The sequence below is a fragment of the Oryzias melastigma genome, linkage group LG15, assembly GCF_002922805.2.
Source record: "Oryzias melastigma strain HK-1 linkage group LG15, ASM292280v2, whole genome shotgun sequence".
Taxonomy (NCBI): domain Eukaryota; kingdom Metazoa; phylum Chordata; class Actinopteri; order Beloniformes; family Adrianichthyidae; genus Oryzias; species Oryzias melastigma.
In genome coordinates, this window is record NC_050526.1 from 17,541,921 (window position 1) to 17,557,105 (window position 15,185).

At 36.7% G+C, this 15,185-nt stretch overlaps 1 protein-coding gene across 4 annotated transcripts in view; it reads left to right on the plus strand.

Moving 5' to 3' along the window:
* The window catches only part of gfra1a (gdnf family receptor alpha 1a), a 237,295-nt gene that overhangs the window by 206,597 nt on the left and 15,513 nt on the right, over window positions 1-15,185 (plus strand). For all 4 annotated transcript variants that reach the window (XM_036215675.1, XM_024296700.2, XM_024296699.2 and 1 more), the window contains 3 exons: window positions 2,363-2,472; window positions 4,214-4,348; window positions 14,477-14,658. In XM_036215675.1, the coding sequence (XP_036071568.1) occupies window positions 2,363-2,472; window positions 4,214-4,348; window positions 14,477-14,658 (427 nt within the window). The remainder of the gene's footprint in view (window positions 1-2,362; window positions 2,473-4,213; window positions 4,349-14,476; window positions 14,659-15,185) is intronic.

Consider the following 15,185-nt stretch of genomic DNA (forward strand, 5'->3'; position numbering starts at 1 on the left):
TCAATTTTTTTAGCTATCTATTTCAGCATCTTCAGCGGCCAAATTTAGCTTACAGCATTCAAACTAGCATTATCACAGGTAATGCTATATATCTGGTTTTTAGTTTGTTTCAAGCTAATGATGGTAAAAATGTGTGTTTAACATCCAGTTTGTGCATGACCCGATTAGTCGACTAATCGTAAAAAATAATCAGTGAATAGTCGACTATTAAAACAATGGTTTGTGGCACCTGTGTTATCCGTACTAAATAAGCTCCATTTGGACTCTGGCCTCGAGTCCTCCTCCTGTCTCATCTACAGTACTTAACAACAAGCAGACTGACAGCCGTGGATTCATAAGAGCGGATTTCCATTTTCCTCCATCTCTGTCACTTTTTTCCCCTTCTCTATTGAACTCTCTATCAATCAACCGTGCGCTCACGACTGAATGACAAGTCTCTCCGTGGCGCGGTCCATTTGTCAGACGGCGCTGACAGATTAAAGCCACATGCTCCCCTAACATATGGCAGGTGTGCTGTATCGGGGTTCATGGGACGGCAATCATTGTGTAGCGCTCTGCTGTGCGCCAGATTGGTGTCACAGGTTCACTTATGCAGGCGATTCAGACGCTACGCAGAAGTGTTAAGGCGTGTTTGTGGGCAGCTGTTGCTGTTAGGAAGTGTCATTTACAGTTAAACAGAGAAACCTGCGTCCCTGAAGAAAACCTGTTTTTGGAGTTCTGGAAGTTTTTTACAGCTTGTTGGTATCTGAGACGAGGATGAGGATGTGTGGAAGTTGGAGGTTTTTGTGATCATGTCTGTTTCCAATATCACGGATAGAATTGATGATCAAAGAGGGAAATTGTACAAGAAAGATCTGACAAACTTAAACAAGGATCATAAATAAAAATATAAATGGGAATGAGAAAAAAGAATTTAAGAAAAGAAAAATATATGAATATTGCAGAGAGAGACATGATGCAGTTATAATCACGCGTTAATGTTTCATTATTGCACTTTGTTTCATCATTTGGGACAAATTGTTGTTGATTTTTCACACTTAGTGTCCCGGCTGATCAACAACAGTTTTAATGACAATGATGTTGGTTTTGGTCTCATTTTTGAAAAACGTGTCATTTTCTACGACATAGTGTCTACAGAGCAGCAGGAGATTATTAGAAATTCGCAGGGAACTTACAAAAAATTTTCTACGTCACAAATTCATTATTTAAAATTGCATTTTTTAATCTGCTACTGATTCACAATGATTTGAATTTTAAAAAAAAAATCACCACAAATGCAATTTTGAGCTTAATTTTCCTAAAGCATGTTCTTCATCATCAGAAAAATGCCAAAAGAATGTACTAAAAACACCAAAAATACAATTTTCATAGAAGTGGGTTTTTACACAAATATCTGAAGTCATGTGTTACTACAGGACATTCAAACAGGTTAAACTTCTAGTATTCATCATTCTTGTTACCTGTGTTTCCATTGACTGTGAAATTGAGCAAATTGGATTGGAAACACCTAAACTTAGAAAAAATTGAATTTATTGAAAAAAAAATATATATGCTAAGATATCTGTGTATTCAGAACTTTCTTTTTTAAATTCAAGGCTCATCATAGAGTAACATGATAGAACATTGGCCCATGCAACGTTTCTATGAGAGAATCAGAATATTTAGAAGAAAAAGGAAAAATGTTATGCAATTGTTGATGTTTTTTTCAAGTTAAAAATAAAAAGAAATTCTTGAAATGGGATTGTTTGTCTCAAACTGTTCCCAATTTTGTGTTTGTGACCTTAAAAGAGCAAAAAATGTGATGAACCAGCTGTACCAAAATGTGACTGAATATCTGACTGGATTTTGGTTTTATTTTCACTGTAAGTCTGTGATGCATTTGTATACGACCACCACGTTCACTTGAGGTTATTATTAGTTTGAGTCATTTGAAAGCAGTTCTTAACGTTTGAGTCTGTATAATGACGACCTTTACTTTGATGACAACAAACTTTATTCAGCTTTATGAAGGAAGTAAATGTGTTCTCAGTCTCTTTCCACTCTCCTCACACAGGTGCTAAAAGGGTTTAAATGGAGTAACATGTAATCGTATTTAAATGACATAAAATGCTTTCTTTGTCTTGATTTTCAGATATTTTTGAACTGTTTTTCTCTGTTTTTTAATTAAAACTAACAACTCTCACAAACAATAACTTTGGAAAGAACCTTTTGTTAAAATCCAGTTATTATGGTTTTTGGCCGACTGAACGAGTCCCAGAGAACACAAACTACGACCACATTAACAGTTACAGCAATCCTTTGAACGTCGTAAAATGTCCACTACATGGCTGTGATGAATTCAGATTTGTTTGATGTGTTTCAGGTCACGACTGGCGGATTTCTTTGTGAACTGCCAACCAGAACCTCATTCAAAGTCCGGCTGCCTGAAGGAGAACTATGCAAACTGCCTGCTTGCATACTCTGGTCTGATAGGTGAGTCCAAAGGAGACATCCTGTCTAATTAGTGTTGCCTAATATTTTATTCTTCATATAGTTTTGTCTAAGCAATCTAACAAAATATATTTTTTACTAAAGTCACAGTCATAAATAATTCACACTTTTGTCTACTCGCTTTTTATTTGATGCTAAAAGTCCCCAAACTAGATCCACAAATAAAGTTCAGACAGTATTTACCCTTTGAGGCAACTGCTATCCTCTGTTCACACTGATCATGTGACAGGCGACTTTAGCTCATGTGTTCATACTATACTATACTATACTATACTATACTGTTCATACTGGACTGTTGCTGCCTGAGACTCCTGAGACTTTAGAACAGGGGAGTCAAACTCAAACGCACAAGGGTCCAAAATCTAAAACACGCTTTAGATCGCAGATTGAACAGGATAAACTTTTATTTAACACTGTAAAACTACATTTTAAAATTTTAAAGCCGTAACTTATGATCTAGATATATAGCATTACCTGCAATAATGTTAGTGTGAATGCTGTAAGCTGAATTTGTCTGCTGAAGATGCTGAAATTGATAGCTGAAAACACTGAGGCTGATAGGCAGCAGGAATATTAGCTAAATCCCAAATTACCCTAAAAAACACGGAAAAAAAACTTAGGTAGTCAAAGCAGCTAGCATGCAGCTGAAAAAAAAATAGCTAAACTTAAAAATAGCCTAAGAAACTAGAGAAAAAGCCTAAATTAACCAATACAGCTAGCATATTGCTTAAATATTAGCTGAAGTCCAAAAAAGCCTCAAAAACTAAACAAAAAACCCCAAATTTTGCCAAAACAGCTAACATTTAACTGAAATATTAGCTAAACTCCAAAACAGCCTAAAAAACTAAAATAAAAAAAAATAAAAACTTAGGTTAGTCAAAACAGCTAGCATGTAGCTGAAAAAATAGCCAAACTTCAAAATAGCCTAAAAAAAAAAGCCTAAATTAGCCAAAACATCTAACATGTAGCTGCAATATTAGCTAAACTCCAAAACAGCCTAAAAAACAAAACAAAACAAAAAAAACAGGTTAGTCATAACAGCTAGCATGTAGCTGAAAAAATAGCTAAACTTGAAATTAGCCTAAAAAACAAAAAAGCCTAAATTAGCTTAAACAGCTAGCAAGTTGTTGAAATATTAGCTAAACCCCAAAACAGCTTAAAAATCTCAGTAAATGCCAAAACAGTCCAAAAATCTAAGAGAATGTCAATTTCTAAAACTTTAAAACTGTAACTTTTTAACATAATTATGAATAATTAAAAGGCAGGAATATTATTCCAGAATAAATCAACTTAAATCTTAAATAACTTTCAATATTTTACTTTCCATAAAAATATAGTTTGTCAGAATTATATAAGTTAGAAATAAGAACAAGGTAACATCGGGTCGTTAATAACAATAAAATAAAATGATCTGGAGGGCCGGACAGAATTACCCGGAGGGCCGGATCTGGCCCCCGAGCCTTGACTTTGACACATGTGTTCGAAGATATTTATTATATAATCTGTTAGATAAATTGTAGTTTATCTAATTAGACATGTCAACATAAAACAGGAAAAGCAACATGGCAACTAATAATCAAAAAATCCTAAATCCTTCTTTTGAGTTTTCTCCTCCAAAAAGATTGTTCTCAAGTTCCTCTAAAACTACTGTGAACAGTAAATTGTGATGCTTTTTTTCTACTAAATTCCTTTTCAAAACGTTTTTTTACTATATCATCTCCAGGTACTGTGATGACCCCGAACTACCTGCGCTCGCCCAAAATCAGCGTCTCTCCCTTCTGCGACTGCAGCAACAGCGGCAACAGCAAGGACGAGTGTGACAAGTTCACCAAGTTTTTCACCGAGAACATCTGCCTGCGTGAGTTTCTCCTGCGCTCAACCCCGGTTTGATCCCGCCTCACTTTGTTCTCCCCTTTTCGCCGTCGTCTCGGTCTTATCTGCATCTTTGCTTCTATTTTCTCCCATCTTTTTCTGCCGGGCTTTTATTGTTTTTTCCTGCACTGCACACTTCTTCTCACCCTCTCAGACTGTCTTCTTACTCTTTTCTCTCTTGCTAACTAAATATATCGCATTCCTAAGCTTGCATTGTTATTCTGCGGCATTGTAGAACAATCAGTGACTGCAGCAGCACAGCGTCTGGATGTGTGTTTGTTCTTTGGATTTGTGGGCATCAAAGCTGCAGCAGATCTCTGATAGAAAGTGTCTTCTTCATGAAGTCCACTCTACAATGACTTCAATTAAAAAAAAGACTTAATATCTCTTTTTCTTTCCTTCATATAAACTTAGCGTATCTTTTGAAACAAAAAAAGGAAAATGTTTCCTTTTTTAAGCTTTTTCTCTGTCATAAACTGTGGTTGTGAAGGAACCAAACATGACTTCATATTTTAAGTTTGTGACTGTGCTGCAGGGGTGGAGAGAGAGACCTCTGATTGGAGGACTAACCTTCACGCCTTCTTTGATCTTGAGCACATTGCCCGTGGTGGTTAAAGATGATCTCATTTTAAAAGTGCTCCCGTTGTCTTTTATGATGATGTGTTTTTTAGCAAAAGTCTCTAAAAGTCTGTCGTTTTCCAGGACGTAGTTTCTGCAGAGCGGCAGTAGTTCGTCACAGCTACCAAAGTACGCTGATAGTGTTTATGTCGTGAAAACATTGTGAGAATCAATGTGGATCATGTTGTTTTACTGAGTCTGCATTCATCCTATGAGTTTGTCCACCTTTGTCTGCTAATAACCAGCTACGGTGGCTGTTTTGGTTCAGTTATTTCCTTCTCGGACTGCTTTGTATTCAGACTGAGGAATCTCAGAGCGAACTGAAGTTCAGTCCAATCGGAAACGACCCGGAACCACCTCAGAAGATGGGTCCGAGAGCAGATCCTGGTCCCGGATCAGGGTCCCCTTACACTTATTTAAACTCAAGATTTGTTCTGAATTATCAAAGGAAATGAATTCTGGTTCACTGTAATCGGATCCAATGTGTCCAGTCTGAATTCAGCCTTAGACTTAAATTTCTCAAAGTATGATCTTTGTGATTTGATTTGATTTATTAGTTTTATAAAGCACCTATTTTAGACATTTTAACAACAAAAATGTCACAGATATATAAAACTCATAAACAAAATACATATTGATTAGAGATTGTGACTGAAAAGTGTTTTGGGCTTTAATCAAACTAGAATCTCATTATATAAGTTCACACAATTCCTCATTTATTAACTCTAGAACATGTTCTCTATAAAAAGTTACACTATCACGTTTTTCGGGTACTTCTTACCCCGTATAATACATCAAATAAAAAGTATTTATCACAAAAAATACATCAAAATAAAACAATACATGATGAATTAGATTTATTTTTTTTTCAATTGTGGTTTGTGTAACAAAATGGAAAATAAAAACATAGGAAGATCCTGAAAACAAAATGATTATTTTGACAATTAAATTAAATTAAATGAAAAGTAATAATTTGAGAAGAAAAAATTCCAAAACAAAAATAAAATGGTACTGGAGAATTGGACCTTTGGTGCAGCCATTCCTGGGACACGTGAGACTTTATCCAGGGACCCAAGACTCTCAGGAAACATATTAAAGATCGTTTAAATACTTTGGCTCACACATACAGAAAAAAGCAAAAGAAATAAAAAAAAAACGTTGCTCATGCTTAACCAAACTAATAAGTAGGGGATCCCTCTCGCTAAATCGAATTATTCTGATTCTAAATTTGGAGTTTGGATCCATTGGGATTTTGAAGAAATATAGAAGCTGTGTAAAGACTTAAAATGAGAACCTGGTGTCAGACTGGAAATGCACGGCTGACTTTTTAAACAAATGACCTCACGAGGTTCTACTGGTTAACTCAGTCATTCATTGTAGTCCAACTGACTATTAGAGATCGAAGGATTTAGCAAAACACATTTCCTCGAGGAGTTTTCTCTGCTGAAGGGAATAAGTCAAATGTGTTTTTGTTAGATAAGATCACATTGATTTTGTCAGGTCAAGTGTTAAAAATGCCCTCCTGATACGTCCATTCTGTCAGACCTAATATAGAATCTAAAAATGTACATTCCTGATCCATATATAACTGTAAACACTAAAACCAATGGGATTTGGGTTTTGCGGAGATAAGAGTGTCTGCTGCTGTGGGAAAAGAGCTATTTCTGCTCCTTGAGTTTTGATATTACACTGTATTGGCTGCAGCTTCCTCCACAGCAGAGTTCAAGTGTAATGCGATTCCTCATTGATTTCTGTGAAGGGCAGAGACAGGGTCACATTTAAAAAAGTGTGTTGCCCGTGCTGGGAAAAGCTTTGTTTTATTGCACATCTCGCGTAATATGAATGCGTGTGGTTAAAACTGAGAGTAGAATTTGCTTACTTTAATTAAAACCTGTTTGTTTTAAATAGTTTTGTCATTTTATGCCTTATTGTCCAACGTGTTATTAAAGGACGCACAAATCTGTGAGCTCCGCTTGAGTGACACTTGTGATCTACAAGGTTTTTTCTTTTCTTTTTTCTTTATTGTTATTATAATTATTATCATTATTATTATTATTTGGACAGTTTTTAAATGTTTCTGAATATTTTATCTGTTTAGACATAATCCTTCTTGAAAATTACATTTCTGAAGTTCACAGTTTAGGAAATGAGACAGAAAAAAAGCACAATTTGTTCTTGTTTTGTGTTGCCATTCTCTACTAGGGCTATTAAACTATTAAACTATTAAAATAGTGGATGACTAATTTATTAGTCAACTAGTCGTAACTTTATATTATATGGAGTGTAGAAAAGTTGAAAGTTATAACGCCATTCTGCGAGCTGCTTGGACTATTTTGCCATTTATTAAGGTTTGTAGGCTATTTTGGAGTTTAGCTAATATTTCTGCTGCATGCTAGCTATTTTAACTAATTTAGTTTTTTTTTGTTTACGCTAATTTGGAATTTAGCTAATATTTTAGCTGCATGCTAGAAATCTTTGGCTAATTTAGTTTTTTTATTTGTTTTTAGGCTATTTTGGACTTTAGCTAATATTTCAGCTGCATGCTAGCTTTATTGGCTAATTTAGTTTTTTTAGACTACTTTGGCGTTTAGCTAAAATTTCAGCTGCATGCTAACTGTTTTGGCTAATTTAGGATTTCTTTCAGTTTTTTAGGTTAACATAGCATTTAACCAATATTTCACCTAGGCCTTTTTCCCGTTTAATAGGCTAATTTGGACTTTAGCTAATATTTCAGCTGCATACTAGCTATATTGGCTAATTTAGTTTTTTTAGGCTAATTTGGACTTTAGCCAATATTTCAGCTGCATGCTAGCTGTTTTAGGCTAACTTAGACTTATTTTCACAATTTTAGGCTAATTTTAGTTTGGCTAATATTTGAGCTGCATGCTAGCTATATTGGCTAATTTAGTTTTTTTAGGCTAATTTGGACTTATCTAATATTTCAGCGGGCTGCACGGTGGCGCAGTGGTTAGCGCTCTTGCCTCACAGCGAGAAGGCCCCGGTTCGACTCCCGGCTGGGACCTTTCTGTGTGGAGTTTGCATGTTCTCCCCGTGCATGTGTGGGTTTTCACCGGGGACTCCGGCTTCCTCCCACCGTCCAAAAACATGCTTCATAGGTTAATTGGTGACTCTAAATTGCCCCTAGGTGTGTATGTGAGAGTGGATGGGTGTGTGATTGAGGCCCTAAGACGGACTGGCGACCTGTCCAGGGTGAACCCCGCCTTCGCCCTTCAGTAGCCGGGATAGGCTCCGGCACCCCGCGACCCCGAAAGGGACAAAGCGGTCAGGAAGATGGATGGATGGATGGATGGATAATATTTCAGCTGCATGCTAACTGTTTTGGCTAATTTAGGATTTTTTTTAGGCTAATTTGGAGTTTAGCTGATATTTCAGCTGCATGCTAGCTGTTTTGGCTAATGTAGCTTTTTTCCGTTTTTTAGGCTAATTTGGCGTTTAGCTAAAATTTCAGCTGCATGCTAACTGTTTTGGCTAATTTAGGATTTTTTTCAGTTTTTTAGGTTAATATAGCATTTAACCAATATTTCACCTAGGCGTTTTTCAGTTTAATAGGCTAATTTGGACTTTAGCTAATATTTCTGCTGCATGCTAGCTATATTGGCTAATTTAGTTTTTTTAGGCTAATTTGGACTTTAGCTAATATTTCAGCTGCATGCTAGCTGTTTTAGGCTAACTTAGACTTATTTTCACAATTTTAGGCTAATTTCTGTTTGGCTAATATTTCAGCTGCATGCTAGCTTTTTGGTCTAATTTAGGCTCTCTTTTTTTAAGGCTAATTTGGCGTTCAGCTAAAATTCAAATCAAATCAAGAATTTGAAGTTCACCTTCTAGGGAGTCTATATACAGCATGCGTGTTTATGTCTTCAGTGCGACCAACACTTGTGCAAAACCCCAAATACTTATATTTAAACCAACATTTCTTTATTTAAAAAAGAAGCTTGATTTTCAAAAGGAGCCTGATTCCAGTGATGTTGACACTCCCATTCTCCTCTCTGGTGAATAAGCCAAATTAACGCCTCATGTCTAGAAATGTGTAATTGATGCCTCAAATTGGAATAAAAACATAGTATAAACTGTGCTGATGTCTTCATACCTGCATGATTGAATACATTTAAGAATAAACGTGTTCAATCAGAAGGGTTATTGTGGGTCACAGCCTCCTCTACATACATCTACGAGTAACTCGGTGGCTTCAGCTCACGGTTAGTGCAGACTTGCAGTGGAGGAAGACTCTCGCTTCTCGTTTCCAGTCTCAGTTCTGATCTTTCGCTCCCTTTTTTTTCTCCTGGTTTGAGCTTCACAGCTCCATCTCCCTTCCTCTCCGGTTTCAGTCTCCCTCTTTCCATTCTCTGTTTCTTTCGGCACTCATTAAGCTTGCTCAGCAGTAAGTGAAACTGACAACCCTGAAGATTCTGACACACGGAGGCTACAGGGTCATGAGTACAGAGACCGGAACGAGGGAGAGACCAACTCTGCGGAAAAGGAAGAAGACCTTGTAGTTTCCTGCTTTTCCTGATTAAAGATCCAGAACTTATTTGATATTTATTATCGTTTGTCTGAGGATGTTTGCAGCCAATTAGACTTTTGACCTCATTAGACAGGAAGAGGATCTATTGTTATACTCACTCTTTTGTAGGTGGATTCAGTTGAATACTAACTGGCAGAATAATAAATACATCTTTTCTTTAATCTTTGTACTAGCTGAGATTCTTCTATATTTTCAAAAGGACACTGGAGGTTTAATGTATTCAAAGTGTGGATTTCCTGAGTATGCAAAGGTCACCCCGCCCAACACTCTTCTAGCATTACTGCAAAACATGTAAGTAGAGATCTAAACAGTGACCCACAAAACCATCGTTGAGAATCAAAGCCGTATCACATGTCCTACTATCTAGAAAAATTGTTTTTTTCTTTTTATAGCAATTGTTTTGTTTGTAGTTTAATGCGGGGGTCACCAAACGTTTTCTTATGAGGGCCATATAACTGTTTTTTTCTCTGATGGGGGGTTAGTTGTAGGCTAACAAAGTGTATCAATCACAGCCTAAACGTAAACATTTTCCAGAAAGCCACACATAGCCACATTTTCAATAATTATTTTCTCTCATCTTCACATGAAAATTAAACTAACTTGATATATAGCGTTAACTGTGAAAGTGTTAGTGGGAATGCTGTAAGTTGCTGCTGAAGATGCTGAAACTGATAGCTAGCTAAAAATGCTAACGCCGACAGCTGAAAATCCTGAAGCTGAAAGCTTGCTACAATATTAGCTAAATGCCAAATAAGCCAAAAAAAGGAAACATGTCAAATTTTGCCAAAATAGCTAGCGTAATGCTAAGATATAAGCTAAACCCCAAATTAGCCTATAAACTGGAAAAAATGTCTATATTTGGCCAAAACAACTAGCATAATGCTAGAATATTAGCTAAACTCAAAATTAGCCTAAAACTAGATAAAAGTCTAAGTTAGCCAAAAGAGCTAGCATAATGCTAAAGTATTAGCTAAACTCGAAATTAGCCTAAAACTAGATAAAAGTCTAAGTTAGCCAAAACAGCTAGCATAATGCTAAAGTATTAGCTAAACTCGAAATTAGCCTAAAACTAGATAAAAGTCTAAGTTAGCCAAAGAGCTAGCATAATGCTAAAGTATTAGCTAAACTCGAAATTAGCCTAAAACTAGATAAAAGTCTAAGTTAGCCAAAAGAGCTAGCATAATGCTAAAATATTAGCTAAATTCCAAACATTTTGATACCAAGATTACTGAAGTTGTTGAAAGTGTGATTCAGTGCCAAAAAACGTACAGGCAGGAGCTGGAGAATCACTATTAAAGCATTCAGTCTGTCTCTCCGTCACAGTTCAGACTGTAGAAGGATGGAATTAAAACGAACATGTTTTGTGGGTCTTGATCGGCCAGATTAAAAAAAAAAAAAAACATGCGTCTCTGAAAGTGTTTGGGGGGCCAGACCAAATGTGGAGGCGGGCCCTATCTGGCTCATGGGCCACAGTTTGGGGACCCGTGGTTTAAAGAAATTCCCTGCACCAAAAGCAGCCAGCATTAATTTAGTGATGATTTGATCTGGAGCCACTCTTGTAGAGCGTCTTTTATTCTGAAAATAAGTAAAAAATAAAAATATCGAATTTTGAGAGATGCTAGGTTCTTTTTAGATTTTTGCTTCTGTTCGTGCCAAAAAATAGACACATTTCATATTATTAATAAAAAAGACGGTCATGAATGCAAATCCAAATTTCCTTAAGTCAGACTATTACTCCTTTTAGGTTTTGATCAGTAGAAAACGAGCCCAAATGGCTCTTTTACTGTGAAAGGTTGGCGACCTCTGTTCAGACTCGCAGTAGGTCCATGTCAGCTGTTCGATGTTTGAGTTACATAGGAAACTCCATCAGGATATAAAATTCTGGCATGTCACTGTAAAAGTAGAAAAATAGCTCATCCACCAGAATGAAACTATTACTAAACCTCCATTTAGAACATCCAACCAACATCTAACCTCTTCCAGCAAGTTTACCTTCATGTCAAAAGCGTAAAATAAAAGTTGGCAAATTTAAGAACGTACTTGTATCTAATCAAATAAGCACTCCTTTTTTACTGGACGATGATAGAAGTGACTTGGCTCTTTAAAGAATGTCCTCATGACTTCTTTTTCTTTTAAAATGAACGGTACTTTTTCCTTTTTCTGACCCTTTTCTCTGTATCTCAGACGTAAAGACTTCCTGTCTGCTTTAATGGATTCAAATAGTCTGACAGCTTTCATTCTCTCTGACAGCATCGCTGACTGGAATGAGTCCTATATATTCACAGCTACTTACATGCGTTTTTCCGCGGTGGGTGGTGAATCTGGGCCTTTAAGCAACTTCAGTAGCTGATGAATAGCGTGCGACAGGGGTGTAATGCTATTTAATAAAGTGCCGGAGCGCACCAGTGTATCAGCGCACAGCGATTCGTGCAGACGCATGCGGTCCAGTCTGTCGACTCAATCTCTTTGTGGCTGCGAGCAGAGATGTTGAATTCAGGATGTTTACCGTTAGTCATAAATGCATGCAAACTAATATTTACGTATTTCTTTGGCTACCAAAGATGTTTTAAGACTGCACCAGTCCAGTGAACTCTTTGCTCAAAATAGCAGCACAAAATGTTTAAGCTTTAAATTGTTCATGTGGAGTCAAACCTCGACAAAAAAAATACATTTTTTTAACTTGATTTTATTTGTGAGCCACATTTCTGTATATTTCATTAAGGTTTGTAATGAGCCGATAGAACTGGTCTCTACAGTCACTTTAAATATAAATATTTAAGCTAATCAAAGCACTTCTAATAATTATTATATTATATATTATAGTGGAGCCAATACCTTTTCCAAACAACTCAACACTGCAGATATTTATGCATCCTGATGCTGTTTTAGCTTTCACTTGAAGATTTATGGTAAAATATTTCAATCACAACATATCAGGGTTGCTCTTTGTATAATTTAAGTACCAATACAATAATGATTAACATATATTTTAAACGATAAAAGATGGTGCAAACTTAGAAACTCTTTTTTCTAGTCCTAGCACTTCATGGCTCCCTACAGAACAACTGAACGTTATGATTGAGAAATTATAAAGGAGAGTTATTAATGATAACAGCTGAAGAAGGAGAAAAAAAAACTACAACTACAACTTTGATGATGCTCCAGAAAAACTGCTGTCCAGACTGGATACAGTTTTAAGGATGGTGTTCACACTGGACTGTCGCTATGAGACGCTAACATCCAGTCTTTTTCTTTCAAAGCTCTGTTCCGATATACGATTGGTGTCGTGTAATTCAAACACAAACTTCAGCTATTGGTTTCTCCTCCATGATCAAATGTCAAACGACTGGTAGTTTTGTGTTTTGAAATGGACACTACCTCTACATCACTACCAAATAACAGTCCCTTTTAGATAAAGATTAAACTGATTTAACTTTCAACACGTATTCAGTAGCCACGTGTTTCGTACATAGAGCCCAAAGACGGACTAAAATACTTGAGTAGCGACGCTTGAATGCGAGAGTTCTGAACTCAGAAACTCGAAATGCTAAAGTCTGCAAAGTTTTATAGATATAAAGGCATTGGGGCTCAATGTGTTGTACACTGTAAAAAAATGTCATCTGGAAATAAGTCAAAAATTCTTACAATTTGAGAAATTGCTTTAAATAGACAAAAAAAGCCAATGAGGTGAGAAAAATGTCTTACAGAGAATTGTTATTTTTAAAAAAGTTCCAGGGATCTCCACCCTTCAACTCTGAAAGAGTTTCTACTACAACCCAGTAAGAGCCACAAAGTCTTCCTTCACCCTTTGAAAATATAAGACACTGATTTGTATTTATACCAATGTTACTATGATAAACATTAATGAACTGTTGTTCATTTTACATGAATAAAACGCAAACATTAAAAGAAAATATCCTTTGACAGAAGTTCCTTTCAAAATAAAAGACACTCTGCCTGGCCGGACCGGACCGGTACACTATTCTAAGCGTTTCATTTATAAAATGGACCCTCAGACCGGACCGACTCGTACCATTTTTGGTCCCCCGTTGCTTGTAGATCCATTGAAAAATTGAGAGGGGAACCTCTGTCATCACACAATGAAATCCGTTGGTTGGTGGAAAGGTATCACAACACCAGCAAACGTCTAAGCAGTACTTTTGCCGACTCAAGATCCAAGCCAAAAGGTTTGTCTTTTCGGCTGTATTCTTCTTCTGCAATCATCCTGCAAAGAATATTACATTTTTTACATTCAGTATTCCCCTTTATTTGTGGGAATTAGTGACCGGAGACACGCCAAATCCACAAATATGGAGAACTACTGCTGCACACCGACGTTATCAGTCGACACCCACGTGCGCCTTGATGGTCCAACACTCAATGGAAACGCTCACTGGAATAACCCAGACCATTCTAAACCGGTCCAATCCGGACCACTCAATGGAAAGGAGGCATAAGATGCTGATCTCCACTGAAGATCTACCGACTGGTGCATCTTTTCAGAGAAAATAATGATCCTAAAGTCATAAACCCTCATACATGAACAGATGAATGTTTTATTAGGGTTAAAGATCCCCGGGGGCGGATCATTCCTCCTTCACTTTCGCTGACTTGAACTTTCATAATTCATGGTTGGAGGGAAGACTTTCATTTTGTTTTAGAAAGCAGATCAGTAAAACTGCTTTAATGGGAGTCCATGTGAGCCACACCTCAAAGCCTTAAGAGGCTATTAATAGGGCCGCTAATGGGGTTTAATAGTCGGTGGCCACATCAGCATTCAGGATTTTAAGGGTGTGGTGAATTTATAATGTCGGGGGGTGCTTATTAATGAACCATAAATACTGTCTTTACTTGTGGTCGACCATCCTTTAATTACAGCTTTCTTGGACGGATTTCATCCAGAACGATGTGAAGGATTTTAACTATTTGTTTTTTTCCCTTTCTTCACAGTAAACGCCATCCAGGCGTTTGGTAACGGGACAGATGTTGGTGTGGGACGCGGCATGACACCCGTCCAGACCACGACCGCCATCACGACCCCATACCAAAGAAAGCGCGAACGCATCCCCAACACCATCGACAACAGCATCAACACAGACAACGGCATCTACCGCTTCTGTGGCAACCTGCAGGTGAGGCGGGAAACCTACCTCTGCATGTTTGTGTTTGGAACTCAGCAATGTCAGCCGGAACCCTCAGAATGAGGCGAAAACACTGAAAACACGTCAGTTATTAGACTACTTTACCCTAAAAATATCAAGATCCTCAAAGCAGGTCTCAGGTTCAATAAAATGTCATAAATTCAAATGAATTCAAATGCCAGAGTAACAACAACACGGTGCTGAAGTGGAAGCATTTTGACAGGAAATTAAAAAAAAAAAAAAAAAAAAACAATTGATTGACACACTGAGATATGCCCGCAAAAAACTGAATTTCAACAAAGTAAAAATATTTTTTTTTAAGAAAATATGTCTTATTTTCTGTCTTGCTAGAAAATTTATTTTATTAACGTTTTTTAATTTTAAAATAATTTTAGTTCAGAAAAATGTGTTGTAGTGACTAGAATTTTTGTCTTAAAGAAGATTATTTTTAAATGTATTTAACTATTATTTAACCAGGAAAAAAAATCCCATTGAGATTGACTGATCTCTTCTTCAAA